This window comes from Grampus griseus (assembly GCF_964374135.1).
Source record: "Grampus griseus genome assembly, chromosome: X".
NCBI lineage: Eukaryota > Metazoa > Chordata > Mammalia > Artiodactyla > Delphinidae > Grampus > Grampus griseus.
The window spans coordinates 27,251,691-27,274,638 of NC_138999.1; the positions used below are offsets into that span (position 1 = coordinate 27,251,691).

At 36.1% G+C, this 22,948-nt stretch overlaps 1 protein-coding gene across 1 annotated transcript in view; it reads left to right on the forward strand.

Moving 5' to 3' along the window:
* The first annotated feature begins 305 nt into the window (after positions 1 to 305).
* DMD (dystrophin) overlaps positions 306 to 22,948 on the forward strand; it is a 2,236,200-nt gene continuing 2,213,557 nt past the window's right edge. The window contains exon 1 of the mRNA XM_082680764.1: positions 306 to 424. Coding sequence (XP_082536890.1) covers positions 418 to 424 — 7 coding nt within the window. The 5' untranslated portion in view covers positions 306 to 417. The remainder of the gene's footprint in view (positions 425 to 22,948) is intronic.

Consider the following 22,948-nt stretch of genomic DNA (forward strand, 5'->3'; position numbering starts at 1 on the left):
TGCCATACAGAGGAACGAATAGATACTGAAAGAAATTTGCAGATCCACTGCTTTTTAGGCAGGAAGAATGCTCATTAAATGCAGAACGCTGCTCCGGCTCATGTGTTTGCTCTGAGGTGTAGGTTTTGTTCGACTGACGTATCAGATAGTCAGAGTGGTTACCACACCGACGTTGTAGCAGCTGCATAATAAATGACTGAGAGAATCATGTTAGGCATGCCCACCTAACCTAACTTGAATCATGCGAAAGGGGAGCTGTTGGAATTCAAATAGACTTTCTGGTTCCCAGCAGTCGGCAGTAATAGAATGCTTTCAGGAAGATGACAGAATCAGGAGAAAGATGCTGTTTTGCACTATCTTGATTTGTTACAGCAGCCAACTTATTGGCATGATGGAGTGACAGGAAAAACAGCTGGCATGGAAGGTAGGATTATTAAAGCTATTACATCATTATGAATACAATTAGAAGCTGACCATGACAAAGCATATGTTTGAACAAGCAGCTGTTGGTAGCTGGGGTTTGTTGCCGAGCTCTCCAAACTCTGCAAACAGTGTTGCTTTTACAGAATGGATTTTAAAATTTCCTTGTGCTGCGTTACATTTTGCGGGAGGGAGTGCTTGACTCCAACCTCAGGGAAACCCTTCTGGGATAGAAATCAGTGTTGGAAGATTTTAGAATAAAGTATTTTTCAAGAGTCTAGGTTTCTTCAGGTAGATGATGACGGGGCCGAGGTGGGGGGAGGATCTATGGGGAAATCTACCCCAGATCAGTTACATGCTATTTAGTTACAAGGACTGTTGGATTTATTGGCATATTCAGACATTGAGAAAAATGAGAATGTATAGAATGTTTGGATAGGTTGAAAACTGTTACACTTGGTTTCTGTTTTATAAGGAGTTTGGCTGTCAGTTTTTTCTCCTCATTCATTTCTAGATTTTGACATTTATTCAGTCATTCTGCATTATATGAAGAAAATACATCAATATCTCCTGCAGGGTTTTTCAACAACTCTAGCATCTGTTTCAGCTATTGAACTGTATTCACGTTTTGCCAAGTTGATGTCGACCCAGCTGGTCTATCATTTCTCGCTTGATTACTGCTCTTAATTTCTCTGTATCAGCTTGTTTCGGATAGGGCTTTGAAAGCTGTTAATGAAAAATGACAGAAAATGATAAATTATTGAAAATTGGAGCATTTATTTATTTAATTAGTTTGGAACCTTAATGAGTTTTGTCTTGTATTCTTTCTTGACTGCGTACAATTTTTAGAACCCTTTTGCTGTTTTGCAATATTTCTTTCCCTTACAGTCAGTGTATTATACTTATAGTACTTTTAAACAAATGGAGCATGAGCCTGGGCTGAATTAGCCTCCAAAAATAAAGTTTTGGGGAAAAGGGGAACAATTTAAGCTTTTTGTAGAAACTATCCATTGTTTCCATATTCTGTCTTCATACGCTGTCATAGAGATCTGTCAGTGAGTATATATTGGACCAAACATATTGAAATAATTTTTATCACCACTAGGGTAACAAGAAAATAAAACATTCAGAGCTGTTTTAACAAGTAATTGCTTCAAACAGATGTCCAATAATATAGAAATAGATTTTCCTAAGTATGAAAAGAATGATTGTTAACTGTCCATATGATAGAGAATCTTTCAGCTCTATGCCCAGTTTCCCCAGTAACCTGAGTAGCTAAATGATCCAAGTTAATGGACTATCGTGTATGAACATCTAATATGACCTTTCAGTGTACACAATATTGCTTATATGTTCTGTACCTTTTCTGTAGTAATAGTCAGTAATAGTAATAGTCAGTCTGGTCAAGGAACACTACTGGCTGTTATGTAACTTTTTTCCCTGAATGTTAGTCCATGTTTTTCAATTACGTGTTCCTCTTAGAAAGAGTGACTTAAAACAACATGTATTTAAATATCAGTGAATAATTAGAAACTGATGGGCTTGGGTTCATAACTTCTGTTTTGAAAAATAGAGATTTAAATGAGTACTTTTTAACCTTGAAGCATACATGACTGTGGTTGAATATGTAATTCATAATTCATACATACAGCAGGAAAGAAAATAGTTTCCTAGATGTATAGTTTTAGCTGCAAACATCTTTAAAAATAATGTGATTCAGGCAACCTCATTATTTCCTGTTAATACTTTGGAGTGCTGTATGTGTTTGGTACAGTCTGTTAAGGACTTCTTTAATCTTTGAGAACTCAGAGACTAACAGAATTTGGCACCCAAATGATAGAGGGTTATTTCTTGGTTGGTTGACAAAAATCAGCTGTATCTAAACTCTTGTTTAAAACACAGTTCTTTTCTGTCAGTTTTATTTCTCAACTTTTTATAACCATTGTAAGTGACAGTTCAAGTCTGGAAAAACTCTTTTACATTACATCTTTAGTAGGACTCTCCTTTTGTGAATTGTCTCCTGTGAGAAAAATGTGAGCTTCCTGCTAACCTTACACTCCTGTTACCATAGTTACTTTAAAAAGAAGGTTTTCCTTTCAATGAAGATAGTGTAATTTAAATCAGCCACTGGACTCCCCAGACCGTGTTTTTTTGTTTGTCGTTCAGACTGCCTCGTTTGTGATTAAGAAGTGCTTTGTATTTGATTCCACTGATGAATGAAGAGGACAGACACTAGGTGGCACCAGCTGTTGATTATTAATGAAATCTTAGAGGCTTTGGGCCGCACACCTGAAGAGCAGGCGTCCCTTTATTTATAAATGCATTTGTGAGAGCTGGAAATTATCGCTGACCTTTCTGGCTGTGGAACAAAATTGGCGTGCACGGTGATGAGAACATGTGAAGTTGCCAAATCCTCAGTTGCTTAGTTCTGTGTTTTCTGAAGAGATTCAGGGGAAAAAAAAGAAAAACATAAAAATAGAAATAGTATGTGAAAGAGAGGTGGGACAAATGAAATATAAATGTTTAAGTATTTTTAAAATATGAAATTTATGTATAAATCTTTGTTTTTCCCAATTCTCTACAAACCCAGATTGTTTTTTTCTAAGGCATTTATACTACAAAAGCAAAGATAGCAACTATTTGCTTCTTTTAGGTAAAAATCTTATTGAGCAACATTATTTTTTTAATCAAGAATGTTCCTTAGTTCTCCTTTAATGATAATCTTGTCTAATGAAAATTCCCACTTGTGTTGGATTGGCCTGCCTTCAGATGTACTGCTCTTCGTCTACAAAGACGAGCAGGGTGAGACACTGTCAGTTAAGAAATGTGCTTCGAAGTGTTTTTCCTGAGAAGCTTGCTCCTTCCTTTTATTCTCCAATTCTCAGGTTGTCTATATTTTAAGAACGAAAAAGCAAACACAAAGAAACCACATAAGTGCGTGCATACTTCTGAAAAAAAGAATCAAACTGTTTAAAAAGAGAACACCATGACAGTATTTTAAATTGGTCCTGGAGTTAACAAACTAAAATGGAAACGGAGAAAAGTGGGGAGAGTAAACAACTGTCCCTATTGGAATTTTTTTTGGAAAAAATAAGCAATATTTTCCCCTCATTGGGAATAGCTGAGAATTCCTAAGGAAGATGGGATGATTTAGAATGAGGGGAAAGGCAATACAGGCTGTAATCCTCCAAGGTTCTATGAAACAGTAGGTAATATGGCTAGTTATTTTGATTATACCATAGAGTTTTTTGAAGACTTTTATGATGTAGTCAGGATGGAGAAATATTTGCTATTTGATGTGTCTGGTAGATTAATTACCTTGATAAATTATTCTGTATTGGTCTATCAATTAATGAATCATTGTAAACCAGGAAGGGGGGCTCTCACAGGACTATGATATAATTCTATCCAACTGGATCTATCTGACTTGCAACTAATCTCTCATAGTGTGACCTGTAATTCTGACTTTGGCCCTTTGGCCTGTGAAATACTAATATCCAAAAGAAGAAGAAACATCAAAATAGCTTGTCCAACTGAGAAAGAAAAGAAATGCATTGAAGTATTATGTACCAAAGGATTATGATCATCTAGAAAACTTGATGACACCAGAAAGATAACATTTTAAGAGGAATAACATCCTGCACTAAAGTTTAAAAATCATTGCAACAAGTATGGTATGGGAGAGAGTTAAAGCTTAGCAACCATTCATTGAAAAAGACATTGATTTTTGTTGGCCATATTTCAGTGTCAGTCACAGTCTCATATGACATCAAAACAAAATAAAAGTAATATTAGACATTTATCCTTTCTGGAAGGAAACAAAAAAAAGAAAGAGAGAACAAAGTTGAGAAGGAACTTTTTTAGAGGCATACCATGGTCTAAGAGGAACTTTAACACCTCAGAGTGTTCAGTGGAAAAAAAAATGCCTGGATGGTTGGTGAAGTGTGCTAGAAACCACAACAGTTGAGGGGCCTTGAAGGTTCTAGAAAAGGGAAAAATTGAAGAGTGCTTGAAGGAAAAAGAATAAAGAAAAATTAGACCAGTTTCAAATATCAGATGAGCTACAGTGTAGAAGAGGGGTTAGACTCATTTTTACCTCTCTCGTACTGAAGAAAAAAATATTATTTCAATAATTGTATAAGCAGAGAATTGACTACTCTGAGATACTGCACTCCTTGTTCCTGAAGTGTTCATTGCTGGGAGTGCAGTTCCTGCATTAAAGAGAATTTGAAGAAGAAGATGTCTGAGATAATTTCTAATTTTAAGAACCTTTGAGTCTAGTCACAGCTTACAAAAAAATATTTCCCTTTTCAGCGATTCCTTTGAGTGTCTCTAGTACTCTATTGGCGCCCTCCATGCCAGTAATTATGACCCATGTGCCATGGCTCTTTCTGTCTAGCCAGCTAACAATGGTTTCTGTATTTCTAAATGGTTTTTTAAAAAGATGAATAATATTTTGTGACATAAAAATTATATGAAATTTTGATTTAAGTGAATATTAATAAAGTTTTATTGGCAGCATATCTGTTTACAGATTGTCTCTGGCTGTTTTCATGCTAGCACAGCAGTTAAGTGGTGGTGACAGAGACCATATTTATTATCTGGCCCTTCCTAGTAGTAAAAGTTTGCTGACCTCATCTCTAGTCTGTCAGAGGACTTTCCTTTTTGCTCATTGAATCAAGTGTCTAGAGCAAGCGAGGTCACCATTAAATATCAGCTGAAGACCATAAACAGAAGTTGTGATCACCCATAATATGTAAGCACTACAGACTTTGCAAAGTGGTCCAGGTATACAGCTTAGGAGTTAATGATGGGGCCATTGTGGCAGTTAATCTGTTAAGAGATTTTACTTGCTGAGAAATGTCTGTTTATTATGTCTATAAGAAAACTTGAGATCTCTGAATTCTGTAATATGTGCTTTGCCTAAGTCCATTGATCTCGCTGAACTTACCTACTTGCTAAGATTAAGTTATTTTTATTGTTACTGTTCAATTATTGTGATTTTGGTAGACTTACAGAAAGTACAGAGTCAGTGGAAAACAAGTGAAGTCAGTGGGAATTACTTCCTGCAGCTACTTTTTCTCTCTTTGTAGGTCTATAGTCTTTCTAAGCGGCTTTTGTATTACAGTGATCTGGAGAGGTGCACACCTTTTTAAATAGATGAGGGTGTTCTTGATCAAAATATGGTCTGGAGGGGATCAAAGAATATCAAAATAAAAATATATGCACTGCACTATAAAACAACAGTTGAGGCTGTTGGTAAATGGTTGATAAGACATGCTAGAGTTAAAAGTTAGCAATGAAATAGTTCTGAGCTATTTTCCTGAACATGTGGATACAAGGGAATTTTTTTTTCAAATCATGTGAGAAACTGTAATTAGATTCTAAGCATAAATTTAAGAGATTCTGGGTTTACCATCATAAATGACAATCTCCATAATTCCATGATTGTGAAACTAAAATCCCTGCCTTTTTTCTAGGGAGGGATATCATTGCTGTTCATTGGTAGCACTGGAAATTCCTATAAAACCCATAGGATTCTTATTTTATTTCCATGAGGATGTTACTGAGCAGCTATCTTATGATGCCTGTCTCTATGGTAACAGATACAAGGCTTAAGGGTCTGAAGGAAATTCTTCCTATTGGTTTAGGAATATGGAGCAATGAGGGAGACTCACTGAGGAAGAGGATAAAGCTGAAGGAAGATAAAAGAGGCAACTGTGAGAAATTTTCATGAGGGAGGTGTTTTGTGTGTGAAAAGAATTTCATTTCCTCTTAATCTATCTCAGAATGAAGTAAAAACCAACGTGTAAGTAAAGTTTCTAAAAAAATTCTCAAAAAGTATTATTTTTCAACCATCCAGTCAATTTTTTGCTGTTGCAGTCACACAGATCTTTCCCTTAGGTAGCTTACTTTTCACTATGCAGAGAAAGATTGCTTCTTGCCTGAAATTGACAAGAGGAGGGCCCTACCTTTGGCAAATTTAGTTTTTGTTATTGCTATCAGAGATCTTGATCTTTTAAAGAACTTTCTTTTTCTTGATTCCAAGGGTAAGAATATTGAGCTCTACTTGGCATTGCTCATAATCACTGAGCTTCTCAGGAAATGATGAAAGTACACTGTTTCTCCAAGACATTCTTTTTAAATCTATTTCTATTAGAGACCAGTAATAAGTATAACAGGCATACTGCTTCTTTGACAATTAAGCATTTTTTAGAATGTGTTGGGTAAGATTTTGTATTTTTACATGTTTTACTTTGTGTCTCTTATTAAAATAATAAAATCAAACAAAACCCCCCAAATGTTTAAAAATACTTGATTTTCTATTTCACTTTTCCTTTTCTTTAAGTTTAGAAAATAAGAAATCACCATGTTTAAATTTTTTTAAGAAGGAGACAAATGTGACTCTCCCTTTGATTTAAAGTATGTATTCAAGATGTTATCGCATAGCAAAAAGCATATAAAATATTTGTGCAATTTGTATGTCCTTTAGGAAAATGTCAGACTCAGAGGGGAGAGAAGGCTGTCTTACCGTGAAGCTCTTACTGTAGTTTCAACATTAAGGCAGGTGTTGGTCTTTCATTTATCCTGATGTCTTCATATATTATTATGTTGGGGTCAAATGCAAAAGAAAAACAAAATAATGGCAAGTGAGCAGAAACTCGTAACTTGATGAAAGAAAATTAAGATTTTGGGGGGAAAATCTTAATGAAAATAAATACATTTCAAATGATATTTATAAGATCAAATTAAATATTTACTTGTTTATTATTCACTGGTCATAGTGCTTAAAGCTTTAAAGGATTTAAGTCTTTTTATGCTTTATTTTCTGCCCTCAAGAAATTTATAGATTCTCTATGTAGATATAACTTTCCAGAAATTTAATCCACTCAGTATAGATATTAATAAAAGATAAGACATCGTCTTCAGGACTTGTTCACACTGTCTTTAAATTAAATGAAAAAATAGAGTTAGCTGTAATGTTGCAGTGCCTTCTTTGGTAATTTTGGAAAATAAATTTTTTGGAAGAAAACCTTGTTTATTACTGAGTCCATTTTGAACCATTAACAGTAATTGCAATATAAAGTGAGGTTTCTGAATAAAGCAAGGCTACTTTAAATATTAAACATATATACTGGTTTTGGAAACCTGACTTCAATTTTAAAAGTATGACATTCCTAGCATGTATCTAACATGACTGGCCTTCAAAAAACTTATTTTCTTTGGCTTTGGGCTTACATAGTCCGGAGTGCACTGCAGGGCATAAGCAAATGGGTAAGAAGATGGTCTAGACAAAAGTACTGTGGGAAGTAAAGATAGGAAATAAGCTTCTGGACAAAGGTTTATACAGGAAGTGGGCGATGGCTGAACCAGAAGCTTAGGTGGTAGGCAGAAACTAATCAGTATTCACATACACTTGAGGATAAATGGTGCTTCTCACCATTTCCAAAGAAATATTGTCATTACCTGGCAATCCGGAGATGAATAAAAAGAACTAAGAAGTAGGGAAAATAGATTTATCAGAATCTATCTGCTCTGGTCATAACATTGTTAGAACTGATTGCAATGTTCCAAGGATAAAACCTGATGAGGACCATCATATTCTCATTTTGCTAGCACAGATCTCCGTTTGACATATTATGGGTGGAATTATGCATTACAGCAACAATAAACTGCATTATGGAAAGTGACGCTAATGTTAACCTGAAATTTTATGGGTTTTAGGCAAGTTGTGGGATTTATTTATGTTCTGTGACAAGTGTGAAAAGGAGGAAATTGAGTAAAAGTCTGCCTGTTATGGAAATGCTAATAATATAGTGAGTAGGAATCTCAGGTTCATCTCCCTTTGGCTGCTGACCTATTCATAGATGGGCTCTGATGGCCCTGGTGGTTCTAAGAGACAGAGCCCGTTTCTCCATTGCGTCATCCAGAACAGGATCAAAGCCCACCAACTGAAGTGACAGGTTGTTTCTGCTGTTTTCCATTCATCCAACAAATACGTGTTGATAAATCCCAACTGTCAGGATCTGTGCTAGAGCAAGATGACTCAGATACGATCCCTGAGGAATTGAGAGCTGAATGTGCGTTATGTGAATGAAGACAGGAAAATATCTACAGTGTACCAGAAGACAGCAGCAGCTGTGACTCCAGAGAGAAAAGCCAGCTAGGGAATGAGCTAGAGGCTTCCAGGGTTCCTAGTTTGGGTGATCTGAAAGAACTGCAAGTCTATGAAAGAGCAAAATGATAGCTGAGGAGAAAGACTGCAGATGCAGTGAGAAAAAGATTAGTAATTCAAAGTAAAGGGGAAAGTAACTTACTTGAAGTTTCACTTGAAATAAGGAGAAGTCTGCCTACAAGCCATTGCTCATTTTCATTGAAATCATACCTAGCAGGAAGAGGTTTAGAGTGTAGTCAGTTTCAGACAATGAGATTGAACATTTTTAATCCTACATGAGTGTGACCATGAAAACTATGTTTCAGGAGGATTTAGGGGAAAAAAAAATATCTCTCTTGGTAGTTTATGTACATTATCCTTGAAAACTCATTCCTATGCTATCTTTAGAGAAATTATCATATTGTTTTATCTCAGTATGTATCTATCTTTAATTAGAAGCTATCTGAAAACGGTTCACCTATGTTTAATTAAATTAATCACAGAATTAGACCTCAGATTACACAGGAGGGCTAAAAGGATGACATTTTATATATGATGGGCCTATTGCTACATAGACCCATAATATGAGGAAATTGTGTTAGATAATCACAAAGGTTTCATCCAACTTCAAAAGCATCTAGCATTGGGCTTCCCTGGTGGCGCAGTGGTTGAGAGTCCGCCTACTGATGCAGGGGACACGGGTTCGTGCCCCGGTCCGGGAAGATCCCACATGCCGCGGAGCGGCTGGGCCCGTGAGCCGTGGCCGCTGAGCCTGCGCCGGAGCCTGTGCTCCGCAACGGGAGAGGCCACAACAGTGAGAGGCCCGCGTACTGCAAAAAAAAAAAAAAAAAAGCATTCAGAATTAATTGGTTTTCAGCGTCACCCCTGACTCCTAGGAACTTAAGAAGACATAGGTTTACATTTTAATTTGGAAGAAAGGTAAGCAGGATATTTTCTTTAACACTTGAATGGTCTAGAAAGTCTTTCTCCCTCTCTCCTCCTCCCCCTTCCCCCTCCCCCTCCTTCCTTCCCCCTTCCCCCCATTACCTCTTCCCTTTCTTGTTTCCCCTCGCCCCTTCATACCTATATAGATGTGTATGTTTGCATGCAGGCATGTATGTATATCTGTTTCTGTCTCTATCTGACTTTCTGAAGTAATTTATATATATAGGGTAAAGGCACATTCATTATTGGAGTAATTTTCTTTTGTAGATAAAAGCAGTTCTGTCTGGCTTAGTTTGCAAAACTTCTTTATCAAAATATAACAAAAACATTTAAAAGTGCACAAATCAATAAGTGTACAACTTAATGAATTTTCAGAGTTAGTACCTCCCAGTGATTACTCAAAAGAAGAAAAAGAGTAGCACCAGTATCCCGAAACCCCAATCGTACCCCTTCTGAGTCAGTACTTCCTCAAAGATAAACACCACACTGACCTCTCTAACACACCATAGATTAGGAGATGCCATTTCTGAAATTTATATAGTTGGGAATATACAGTATGTACTCCTTTGTGTCTGACTTCTTTTTCTCAACATTATTTTTATGAAATCCATCAATTTTATTGCTTTCAGTTGGGGCTGAATCATTTTCAGTGCTGTGTAGTATGCCATTGTATGGATATGCCACAATTCACTTACTTACCCCCATTTGCTCTTAGTGAACATGTGGATTGATTCTGTTTGGGGGCTCTAAAAACAATATTACTCTGAACATTCTTGTACATTTTACACATGTACATGCACCTCTGTTAAGTGAATACCAAAAAGTGGAATTGCTTGGTCACAGAATAACCAAGCACCACCTTTAGTTGAGAAAACCAAATTTATTTTTTAATGTAGGTAAACAACCTTACTTAATCACTGCCATCAGTATATGAAAGTTCTGGATATTGTTGCCAGTGCTTAGTATTATCAGTGTTTAATTTTAGCCATCTGGCTGTTGTTCTGTACTGTCTTATTGTGGTTTTCATTTCCATTCTTTTCAAATGACTAATGAGTTGGAGAACCCTTTTATACATTTGTTGGTCATGTGGATGTTAGCTTTAGTAAGGAGCCTGTTCTAGCCTCATGCTTATTTTTCCGTTGAGATGTCATCTGTTTTTTATTGATTTGTAGGATTCTTTATTTTTTCTGGAAATGACCATTTTACATGTTCATTATATGTATTGCAAACATCTAAGGATATATATTCTATACAAGCATAGAATTTGAAGCCCAGAGACCATTAAAGAATACATAGTCCAGTGTCTTAGTTTGACAGATGAAGAAACTGAGACCTATAGAGAGATAGTCACTTGCTTAAGACCTCTTCTAGTTAGTAGAAAGACGAGAAATAGAAGTGGAAATAGTCTCCGAATTCTGACAGTAATGACTTTATTAAAACATGGAGAATCTTTACAAATATCATATGATATCACTTATATATCAAATCTAAAAAAAGACTACAAATGAACTTATCTACAAAACAGAAATAGAGTTACAGGTGTAGAAAATAAAATTATGGTTACCAGGGGATGGGGGGGATAAATTGGAAGACTGGGATTGACACATACACACTACTATATATAAAATAGATAACTAATAAGGAACTACCATATAGCACAGGGAACTCTACTCAATACTTTGTAATGGCCTATATGGAAAAAGCTGAAAAAGGGTGGATATATGTATAACAGATTCACTGTGCTGTACACCTGAAACTAACACAACATTGTAAATCAACTATACCCCAATAAAAATTACAAAAAAAAAAAAAAAAAAGAACAAACATAAGAAAAATGGAGAGTCCTTAGCCCCTTCTAATATGGTGACTGAAACTCCTTGTCTGTCTGGGAAGGCTAAGCAAGGCAATGCATGACATAGTTATTGTAACAGCAAATACAGAGTGATGCATGATTAATCTCATTGATGCTCTGAACAAAAATATCCCCATCTATTCATCTGTTTTATAGTATGGCCATGCAAAATTTCAACTTGTATTTTTCTGTGGGTATTAGATTTTATTTTTTCCTCTTCTATAGCTTTATTATTGCATTCAGCTTTTCATATTTATTCCCATTACTTCTATCTTCCCATTCTACATTTGGTTCAAATTCAAGAAAGTCCATTTTTTTCTATAGCACATTAGTAGGAATGTTAATTTTCTAATATTGTCATCAAACAGGAGCAAATTTAGGTTACAGGACATACTTGCTAATATAATAATAATACCGACTATTTACAGAATTTTTTTTACATTCTAGATGCAGTATTAGGTAATTTTCATGGATTGTTTTAGATAGAATTTTGAACAAGCCCCCAAATGTTTTATTATCTCTATTTCGTTGATCTAGAACCTGAGCCTCAGTGAGTTTAAGCTACTTGTGAGACAGCTAGAAATTGAACCAGATTTATCAGATTTCAAACATCATACTTTTTCATGACCCCACTCTACCTGCTTGGAAGAAAACAGATTTAACAATAGAGATTTAGGTCACTATCTGCTTTTAGTGCTTCTGCCGTAGGTCTTGGGGATGTTTCTGTGTTCTAATCTCATTAAATCATTACATTTTTTGTGTCCTTTTTTAAAGTGGTAATCAGAGAAGTGCTTTTTTTGGCATTGACTGTAGTTACTTTATTGACTAAACTGCATTCTTGATAGTGTAGCTTTTACTAGAGTGCAACCTACATACTGACAGGTAAGTTTGTATCCAGGGACAAGACTGTAGTGGAATGTTCTTTTAGTAAGGAACCAGGTGTATTATGAGTCTTTGATTTCAGTTCTGTCTAGCGATTTATTCTAGGATCTGATTACTTCTCACCTAGATTTTAGTTTCAAATATTTATCCTTCCTGTTCATGAAAGAGCTTTTCCACAGATGCCTGAAAAATCAATGTGCTTCTATTGTCTTGCTTCTTGTCATTGGCCAGAGGGAGTTCCCCCTGCCACACCTCCCTACCTTCATGCAAAGCAGATACACACTAGTGTCTCCATCTAGAAATTTAAATCCACATGCATTACCTAGCATGTTATTTTTTTCTTAAGGAGTGAGAGAAGCACTTTTAAACTATATATACATATATATACATATATATATATATATATATATATATATATATAGTTTAATTTTTTTTTCTTTTTTTTTTTTGCGGTATGCGGACCTCTCACTGTTGTGGCCTCTCCCGTTGGCGGTGCACAGGCTCTGGACGCGCAGGCTCAGCGGCCATGGCTCACGGGCCCAGCCGCTCCGCGGCATGTGGGATCTTCCCGGACCGGGGCACGAACCCGTGTCCCCTGCATCGGCAGGCGGACTCTCAACCACTGCGCCACCAGGGAAGCCCATATTGTTTAAATTTATAGTCGTTTCACTGTGTCTGAACATACGGGAATGCCTTTAAACCAAGGATCTCTAATTCATAGGCATTTGGTAAAAAAATAATTCCTTAAAGGTAGAGAACTTTACAGTTAACAGAGCACTTTCATGTTTATTTTATTCATATAACAACCATGTGAGGTAACCTAGGTAAGAAGTATTATTTCTTCTTTATTCATATCCATGTCTATTTGTATCTTAAATTTCTTTTAGCTCTGCCATCTGCTTTCCATACCACCTGCCATTCCCTGCCTCAGCTCAGATCCCTGTAGCTCACTTTGAATACCACAATAGCTTCCCAGCTTACCCGTGGCCTTGCTTCTCTCCAGTTTACCCCTCACACGGCTGCTAGACCCATATCTCTCAAAAGCCAAATTTAATATGTCACTCCCCTGTTTAAATCTACAGGTGGCTCCTCATTGTTTCAGGATATAATTCAAATAAGTTGTATGGAAGAAAAGACCCTTTACAATATTTTCCATGCCTTGTTCTCAACTCTAATATTTCACCCACCATCGGAATGCCTTACCCCAGCTATATAAACAGTTCTCTGAATGTAACACACTTCCCTGACATGCGCCCTAGGTCATGTTAACCCCACATACTTATTTCTTGCATCTCTTATAATCCTCCAAGATAATGTAGATGGTGCCTTTTCCTCATCTTTGGATAAATCATGTACCCCTGTGTATACTCCTGTGGCAGTCTCCTCATACCTGTGTCAACACTTAACTTTCTGTGCTATCTTTTTGGGTTATTTGTTTACTTACAGATTGTTGGTACCTGAGGACTGTGGTTTCTCCTTTCATGTCTTACCCCTTGCATGGTGCCAGTGGAAAGAGTGACTCAAATTTTACTTTAGGTTTTAATGAGTTACACAGCTGGAGGTAGCAAGATGGTCTTTGAGTCCTATGGTAGCATCATTTGCATTGCATCCTTCTTCCTGCCAATGTGACTAACCATAGTACATGAATAATAGATTTTCAAGATCCCTGTGTATTTAGTTTCTGGAAATGAGCTGAGCCAAGTTACAGTTTGGGGGTATTTTGTAGGGGTAGAAGTTGGGATACTTACTTACGATAGTATAGTAATTACCCTACGTGTTAGAAATCTATAGAACACAGTACTTTAAAGCATTATTTCCTTTGTGATTTACAGATTGCCTCCCCCTGAGGTCTTAATTCATTCAAATTATCCACTGAGATAATAATAAAAATTTAATGGATGATCAGGTAAAATCATAGAAGAGTAAAATGGCAGTTAAGTTTATGAGGTAAACACATTCAGGCATATTGGTAAAGTAAAACACTGAAAATGTGCTCATTTTTCTCTCCTTCCATCACTAATAGAAAGTAGTGAACTTCACCTATCAGCCAATTGTGCTATGCATCATGGTCATTGTCTAGCATCTCTGAGAGTAAAAATGTATATCTAATTCCCACTAATCCCCACTGAGTTTTCATTAGAAAATGAGAACTACATTCTAAAGTATTTGAGGTTGTAAAGTAGGGGACATGCAATGCCAGCAATAGGAGATGGTGTGATTGCTTTACAGCCTAAACCTCAGGTCTGCATATGGAGAGTCTTCCATATCACAGGTTCCCTGCAGCTGCAAAGAGAGTAAGAATTCATTGGAGGTACCCAGTGATATTGGATGTTTACACTCCACTTGCTCCAATACACAGCTTTGTGATATTAGAGAATTAATAAAGAAGTGAACTATTTAGTTATTTTATAAACTCAAGTCATCTTGGTGGAGAGAAAAACTCAAAGATGTGTAAAGCAAATTGTTTTCAAAATTTAGCCTTTCTTTAAAATCACAATTCTCTTGGACAGGAAGCCACATGCCAGGAGTTGTGCATATTTATTTATTTTGATGCTTTTCTTAGAGATTCTACTCATTCTTTATTGATATTATATACAGTCCTTCTTCTTATACATCATGGAATTTAGCACACTGTATTTAAAAATCACATTGAGGCTGACAGAATTCAGGTGTATACATTACAGTATTTATTAGGGAATGAAACAATCATTTGTAGCATTATAGTAGCCAAAGCAGGTGATACAGTTTATTACATTATTTATTTAAGAAAATCAAATATTGTGGCTACATTTACAAAACATTGTAATCATGGTGATACTTGTTGCATAGTTTATAGATAAATATATTGACCTTGGGTTACAACAGTGGGTTGGGTAAGTTAAGGGACAGTATAACCATAATTTCTACTGAGAATGCATTCAAAACCAAAAATTGCATATTAAAGGAACATATTATAGGTGATTGCTTGTTTTCCTTTTCCTTTTCCTTTTCCCTTTGAGAAAATAATGCCTTCTTTATATTCATCTGCGCCCAGATGAATCAAGGGAAAATCTTTACAGTCTTTAGTGTATCAAAGATAGAGAATAAATGTCTAAAGTATGTGGGAAAAGTGAAATTGCTGGTCATAAGACCAATGACCTCCATCATTGTGTCAGCCAATGTGATGTCAACCAATATGGGACACATCAGTAGTGAATCCATGTAAAAACCTTTTGCAAGCAGATGGATTTGCTGATATTTAAATTGATTGAAGAAGGATTTCATTTTTATCAGAAACATATTTCAATTGTAAAATGCACTGAAGGTTGAGAAAGTTCATATGCATTAAGGCTCATTCTAATATAACTACAATGCTGTAATTAAATAATAATAATTAGCTAACATGATAAGAATAATTTAAGTCTATAAAAATTTGATTCAAAGTACACTATTATTTCAACTGAATTGAAAGTTTATTTCAGTCAGTTGAAAGGAATTAAAGTGACGTACTTGTAAGAACACGTGAACAATTACTACACTGCTGTAACCGATGGTCTTCATGCCTTCCCCTCTATTCTGGAAAATCACCACTCCTGAATATGCCTACAACTCACTACAGTTTGATTCTTTGCCTCATGATTTCCATTTGCTTTTGGCCCAGTTGAAGGTGTCCCGGAGGTGTCTGTCAGGTGAGACAACTCGGTCTCCTAGAGGTCCCAAGTGGTACTAAACCTCAGTCGATCACAGTGACAACACGCTTATCAATTCACATTGTACTGGCTTCATTCTCTTTTCAGCCTAAATCACTCTTTTACTGTGCTTCCTGGAATCATCTCTAAAATAATTTATTTCCACTCAAATCCTTTTCTCAGGGTCTACTTCTGGGGAAACCCAACCCAAGAGAGCATATTTTATTATCAATAATTTTGCCTCTAATTTAATTTTTCATCCTTTTTTAGTCAAAGAAATGTATTCCAGGAAATTATAAGGACAATTATCAAATGGTACATTGGTTTGGGAGTTAATGGAAAGGATTTAAAAAATGCCATCACACCATGTATAGTTGCTTAATAGTGGTTTCCAAGAGTACTATGACAAACTTAGAGACTGTGTTTGTCGAGACCTAGTGGGTCTCGACATATATGCCATTATTTAATGCCATATATACCCAGCGTGTATGCGATAGTGATGGAAACAAATGTGCCATATTTTTTTACCATCTCCAGAATAGACTAGATCAGATTTTATGTTTTTTTAAATATACCCAATACTTTCTTTGAACGAGGTTTTATGTGATAGGTCGACAGAAAAGGAATGAATTGAAAAGGTAGGCATTCTGAATGAAAAGTGAGAGGGGAAATGGACTCAACTCTCAGCTACTCCTTCTTCCACCTTATATCCCTATAGGCATAACTATCAGTACCCTTAGAATTTGAAATAAAAGCCATCATATTAGAAAATATCTATGGTTACTTCCAACTCTAAGTCATAAATCTAGAGATGAGCTTCGTTACCTACTTAACCACTACCAAGAAATAGCTGACAGGTAACTTTAAATTAGTAATGCTTGTGTATACCAAGCAAGGCTGAGTATAGAAATTTATTCAGCAGCACACATTTTCCTAGCCAGTATTGAAAGTAGCACAATTAGATACATAATTAGGAAACTTCATTTGCTAACCTGTTAACTGCCAGTTGTCTTGGGCTATGGTGGAAGCCAGCATCAAAATGTAAACAGCACCTTAGTTTTGGGAAGGAGAAGCTCAATTCATAGCCAGGCATGTGTTTTGGCTAAGTGGCTTTGTGCTTGGTTTAGCATAACACTTGGTAAAGGGGGGAAAACATGTAAGTATTGCTGTAGTAAAAATAATGCTGATAAAGATAGGATGTCTGAGACCATTGTGGGGGGAAAAAACTACATAGGACATTACTAAAGCCTGAATTTTCTTAGAGATGATAGTCTAGCCACCAAGCCCCATTTTGCCATTGAAAGATTTCTTAGGAATTCAACCATCATACTGCATCAGGACAGATAATATTATAACTCATTATAGCATAGTGATACTGATTTACTTTAGAGCAATTTACACATTAAAGCTATTTTTATCCCTCCTGTTCCTTTTTTTTAACTTGTTAAAATTTTATTTCATTATTTTTTATTTAATTTAATTTATTTATTGGCTGCATTGGGTCTTCGTTGCTGGGCGCCGGCTTTCTTTGGTTGCGGCGAGCGGGGGCTACTCTTCATTGTGGTGCGCAGGCTTCTCATTGCGGTAGCTTCTCTTGTGGAGCACAGGCTCTAGAGCGCAGGCTCAGTAGTTGTGGGACACGGGCTTAGTTGCTCCGTGGCATGTGGGATCTTGCTGGATCAGGGATCAAACCTGTATCCCCTGCATTGGCAGGTGGATTCTTAACCACTGCGCCACCAGGGAAGTCCCACATCCCTCCTGTTTTGAATAAAGCATGGAGGTATATTCTTAGTTGACTTGTTTTTCACATTTCATTATGTTTATCTACTTCAGCCATCATTCACTTAATGTTTTTATTGGGTATATACTACATAGAAGGTCTTATGCTGAGCACTGAGACCGATAGAAAGATTAATCAGAAATAATTTGTACCTTCAAGAAGCTTACAGTGGTTATGGGAGAAAAGTCACTCTGAGAATATATGACTATTACTAGATACATCCACTCCACTCCTTCCCCCCAACCCTCTTACTCCTCTTGTAGCTGTTGCCCCTAAAGTCATAGTAAAATGAAACATCAGTATAGGAAACGGTATAGAATTTATAAAGGCAGTAATTTTGTAGTATCACCAGCACATGGTATCTATTGTGCCACCGTAATCAGGTCATGTCCCTGTTGGTTCACGTCTGACTTGGAGAAAAGCTTTCACTGAGACTTTATAAACGAATAATAGGGCTCCTATTATTGCCCTGCATGACTGTTTACATGTCTCTGTACAATATCATGACACCTGCTAGGGAGGATCCTGATGCTACCATGTACAATTCTGGATGGTTTTCAGTTCCATACAGGCTTTGAAATGACCTCTCACCCATTCATCAAAAATTATAGCTCACTATGTTTACATATGGAAAACTGTGAAATATGTGTTTTCTTACCTTTCCAATTCTAGATTATTGTTCATGGAGGGCCTATAACTGACTCCAAGCAATGCTATATCCTCTCCTTAATGGGAGTATTATGATGTAATTAGCTGGGAAAATTGAACGGATGAAAGAAACCATTCTGAAAGTATCTACCCATTGAAGTAAACTTGTTCAGTTTTGATAGAGGGAAAAAGTTAAAAGTTTTCTTACCTGAGTACAGGTCCCATTTTCTTATAATATTTGTCTTCCCTGTGATTCAGTCTGTTCTGTCTGTGATGATGGTGAAGGTGATAATGATGATGATTCCTCATAGTGGATAACTATAATAGCAGGTAGAATGTAGTAAGTGCTAAAAGAGAATGGCAGATAAATCTTATGAGAGTTCAGAACAAGGTGCACATGACCTGGATTTTTTTTTTGCTGCCTCTCTATGCATTTTCAGACACATCCTCTGTGTGTGTGTGTGTGTGTGTGTGTGTGTGTGTGTGCGCGCGCGCGCGTGCGCGTGTGTGTGTAGGGAGGGGGATTCAACTCAACTCAATGGAGTTTTGTGTCATATTCCTATATACATTATGCTAATGACTCTGTTCATTAATACTTGCCTTCCTTTTTCTGATTATGGGTGCATTGATATTGATTCTTTTTGATATTTCTCACTGCGAAATAACAGTCACTGAATAACACACTGTAAGTCAAACTGGGAAAATATATTAGAAGTGTTCTGTGGATAACATGAAAGTGTTATGGGGAGACTTCTTAGATTTTGAAAGAGAATAAGGTCGTTTCTCTAATTCTCGAGGGAATGTAAACATTAAGACTGGGGAAGTAGATGTGTAAGTATCTATTTTTAAAGTTTCTAACACTATTTGTAAAACTTTTGAACTTTTAAATTTTAAATCATATAATCAAAAAATGCAGATATAAAGACCAAAATAAAATAGTTGTTTGAGCAGAACAATTGTGTGTAGAGAACTTTACTTCTCTGGATACAGTTTTCCTTAATTCATTCAGTCATATGTACACCAGTCAATTCATTCATCCATTCCTTAATATATACATAATCTATATATCTAACATAAACATATTGGTTGAACCATATTAAATGGCTGATATTGGACCATTTTGACCTAAAAATGGTAATTTCTAACTAATAGCTCTACTATTAAAGTGCTGAGTAAATGGAGCGAGAGGTACTGCACTGGCACCATATCATTCTACTTAATCAGCACATTAAGACCAAGATATGTGAAATGAAATGAAAGTTTTGGAAAATAGATGATGCTTTTGTAATATAAAATGTATATGCTTCCCTACTGAAATCAGAAAAGGGAAAAAGTTCTTTTCTGTAGCAGCCCTATTAATCCCATGTGATCTTTATACTATTAGTAATGGACTGGATTGTGAAGAAATAGACAACTAGAGAGTTAACTGGGGATATAAATTTTTCTATATTTAATCAAATTTACCTAACTCTAAATCAAATAAATTTGACTAAAATAAGGCAGACTCCTTTCCTACTGAGACAGTGTACTCTATTAAGTGCTGTGTCTGCCTGGACAACATGATGATTAATTTTGCAAATGCTACTTAGTATGCATTTCAACTGACAGGCTAATGGAAGGGGGGGATTGATGTAAAATATAATTTTTAACTTGAGAAGTAAAAACTGTTTCTACTTTTTTTTTTTTTTTTTTGCGGTACGCGGGCCTCTCACTGCTGTGGCCTCTCCCGTTGCGGAGCACAGGCTCCGGACGCGCAGGCTCAGCGGCCATGGCTCACAGGCCCAGCTGCTCTGCGGCATGTGGGATCCTCCCGGACCGGGGCACGAACCCGTGTCCACTGCATCGGCAGGCGGACTCTTAACCACTGAGCCACCAGGGAAGTCCCTGTTTCTACTTTAATCATCCATTTATAATACAGTTAAATAGCACATGTCTTAAATTGTATATGTAAGCTGTTAGAGTATCTAGGAATCTGAATCAAGGGAATTACTAGTTTACCAGGCCATATTTGGCAGAAATATTACTGTACAGGAAATTTATCTTAAAACACTGCTATTTTTATAACATTGTACACATGAAACTTACAATGTTATAAACCAATGTTACCTCAATAAAAAGAAATTTAAACAAATTTTAAAAAAACTATTTTCTAAAATGTAAGAGTTGGAGTAAAATAAGAATGAAATTCTTAGTTTATGTTTTAGAAAAATGTTACAGTATTTGCACTGTGAAAGAATTTTATCTATGATAATATACACTTAATGATTAAAATCTAAAGACTTCCTTTGGCCAGTCTTATAGATTGTGGATTCTGGTAAAGGAGCAGTATAACTGCTTTAAGAGCAATTAGAGCTCTTAACCTCTTCAAATCAGTATTGATATTTATTTTTAATAGTGAGGTTCAGCACCATTTGTAGAAAGAAGAAAAATCTCAAAACATATGCGTTAGTTATTTTTTCCACGATTGCTAAAAGGAGATTTGTTGAAATTACTGTTAAAACCATTGGACAATGCAGGTGTGTAGTCAAAAGCAAGTCATGTTAAGCTGAATAAAAAAGCAACGTGACTTTTATTCATTGGAAAAAAGGGTAGGTATTTGTACCTTAGGTATGATTTTAAGCTACTCTTATTTTTTTTTTTACTATTAATATCTTATTTATCTAAGAGTGAATTGTTAAAAGCTTAGGAACATATAAGAAATTTCCTGAAAAAGCATCACTACAGTACCATGGCCAGCTTTCTAAATGTGAGAATACTTTATTTTTCTGAGAATGTGAAGGATGCCAGAGGACATATAAATGAGAAAAACCATGAATGGAAACTGGTTTGCATCTCAAGATAGAATTCATTTGAATTTTTAAAATATTTTGAAGTTTCCATGGACGCTTACTGGTCTTTCATAGATGTATTTCTGTGAAAGTAGCCCAGTGTTTACATAGCCCAATATTAGGGGTTTTTTCGCCCCCTTTTACAAGGTTGTGTATGTGTGTATGCAAGTGTGTGCATGTGAACATAGGTGTGTAGCTTTGATTTTTGTAGCAACTGACATTTTATTTGGTTAGATGACTATCTCTGAGCCCATCCCACCCGAATAAAAAAGGAATGTCACTGTTGAAACTCACAAAGAAAGCCTAAAATGTCATGTCCTTAGAGTGTCTTATCAGTCTGCTTTGCACACTTCTGACTTGTCTGAAGTTGTGCAAGAGTAGATACATTCAGTTGAAGACTGTATAATGAAAGTGTGTTATTGTTTCCATTGATATCATACTGGGTTTCTTGTCTAAAATAGTTATTATGGTGAGAGAGAGAGAGAGAGAGTGAGTTAGTTTTCTTACCATCCTCAAGTTATGTACCATTTGGGGTTGTTTTTCTGTAGTCTGTATAGTTCACACAGGATATATTTTACTGGACCCTTTTGGCTTATCAGTGACACTGACAGGAGTGATGGTTATTGTTTCAAGGTGTTGCTCCCTTCTTTCCTTGTCATCTATTCCCAAATATTCTCATCCAGTGATTACTGTGTGTCTTTTATCTCCTGAAAAGTTTCAAACAATGATAACTTTAAGCATGAAATCACAACTACAGGACAAAGCTGATAAATCATCTTTCTTCAGCATTAACCTTTGCCTTTGGAGTCAGGTACAGTGTAATAAACCTTATGCAATACTTTCTCTTTTCAGAAAGTAAAAGAAATAATAATTTTTAGGTTTGATCTCATTTATATAAATGCAAATGTTCCTCTTGGAGAAGTATTTGTACTTGGACGATTTCTCCTTTAGAGTTTCAGATAGATGGGTTGATAGACACACATCTCAGCAGGGACATGTCATCATTTTTAGTTAAAGTTTACATTAATACTCTTGCCTTTAAAGATATTGACGTGGAGGGTGGGGTGGGATTTGGTTTTCCAAGTAGGTGTTTTGCAGTCTCTGGTGGTTAATTGAGCTTTCTCATTCCCTTGGTTACCTCTTGTCCTCATAGATGAAAGTTGAGTACTTTTTTTATTGTTTACTGGAGGCAAAAGTTGATAACGTAGTTGTTTTTGGATAACTAACATGAAAATAACATGACGTTGCTTTAGCTTCTAATTTTGCTTTTTATTTTCATTCTCTATATAGGAAAGAGTAGTTTGCAGAAGTTAGCACATTATAAAGTGATTGGTAAATATCTCTAGGGAAAACTTAATCATGACTCAATAAAGAAACATACTTTTCCAAACCCTTGATAATATTTCTAAAGCTACTCTTAAAGTCAGAGAAATGGAGGAAGTTTGTACAACATAGTCATTTGTTTATGTAGTGTGTAGGCATAATAATGGCCACCCAAAGATGTCTGTGTTCTAATCCCAGGAACCTGTTAATATGTAGTTGAGGGTTCTTAAGACCACCCTCAGGTTCAGTGATGTGCTAGGAGGGCTCACAGAATTCATAAAAGTTGTTAAACTAGTTACAGTTTATTAAGGCAAAAGGATAAATATTAAAATTAACAAAGGCAAAAGTTGTATAAGACAGGCTCCAGGAGAGACCAAGTGCCAGCTCCCAGTGGAGTCACATGCACAATATTTAACTTTCCCAGCAATGATGTGGGACAACCAACAC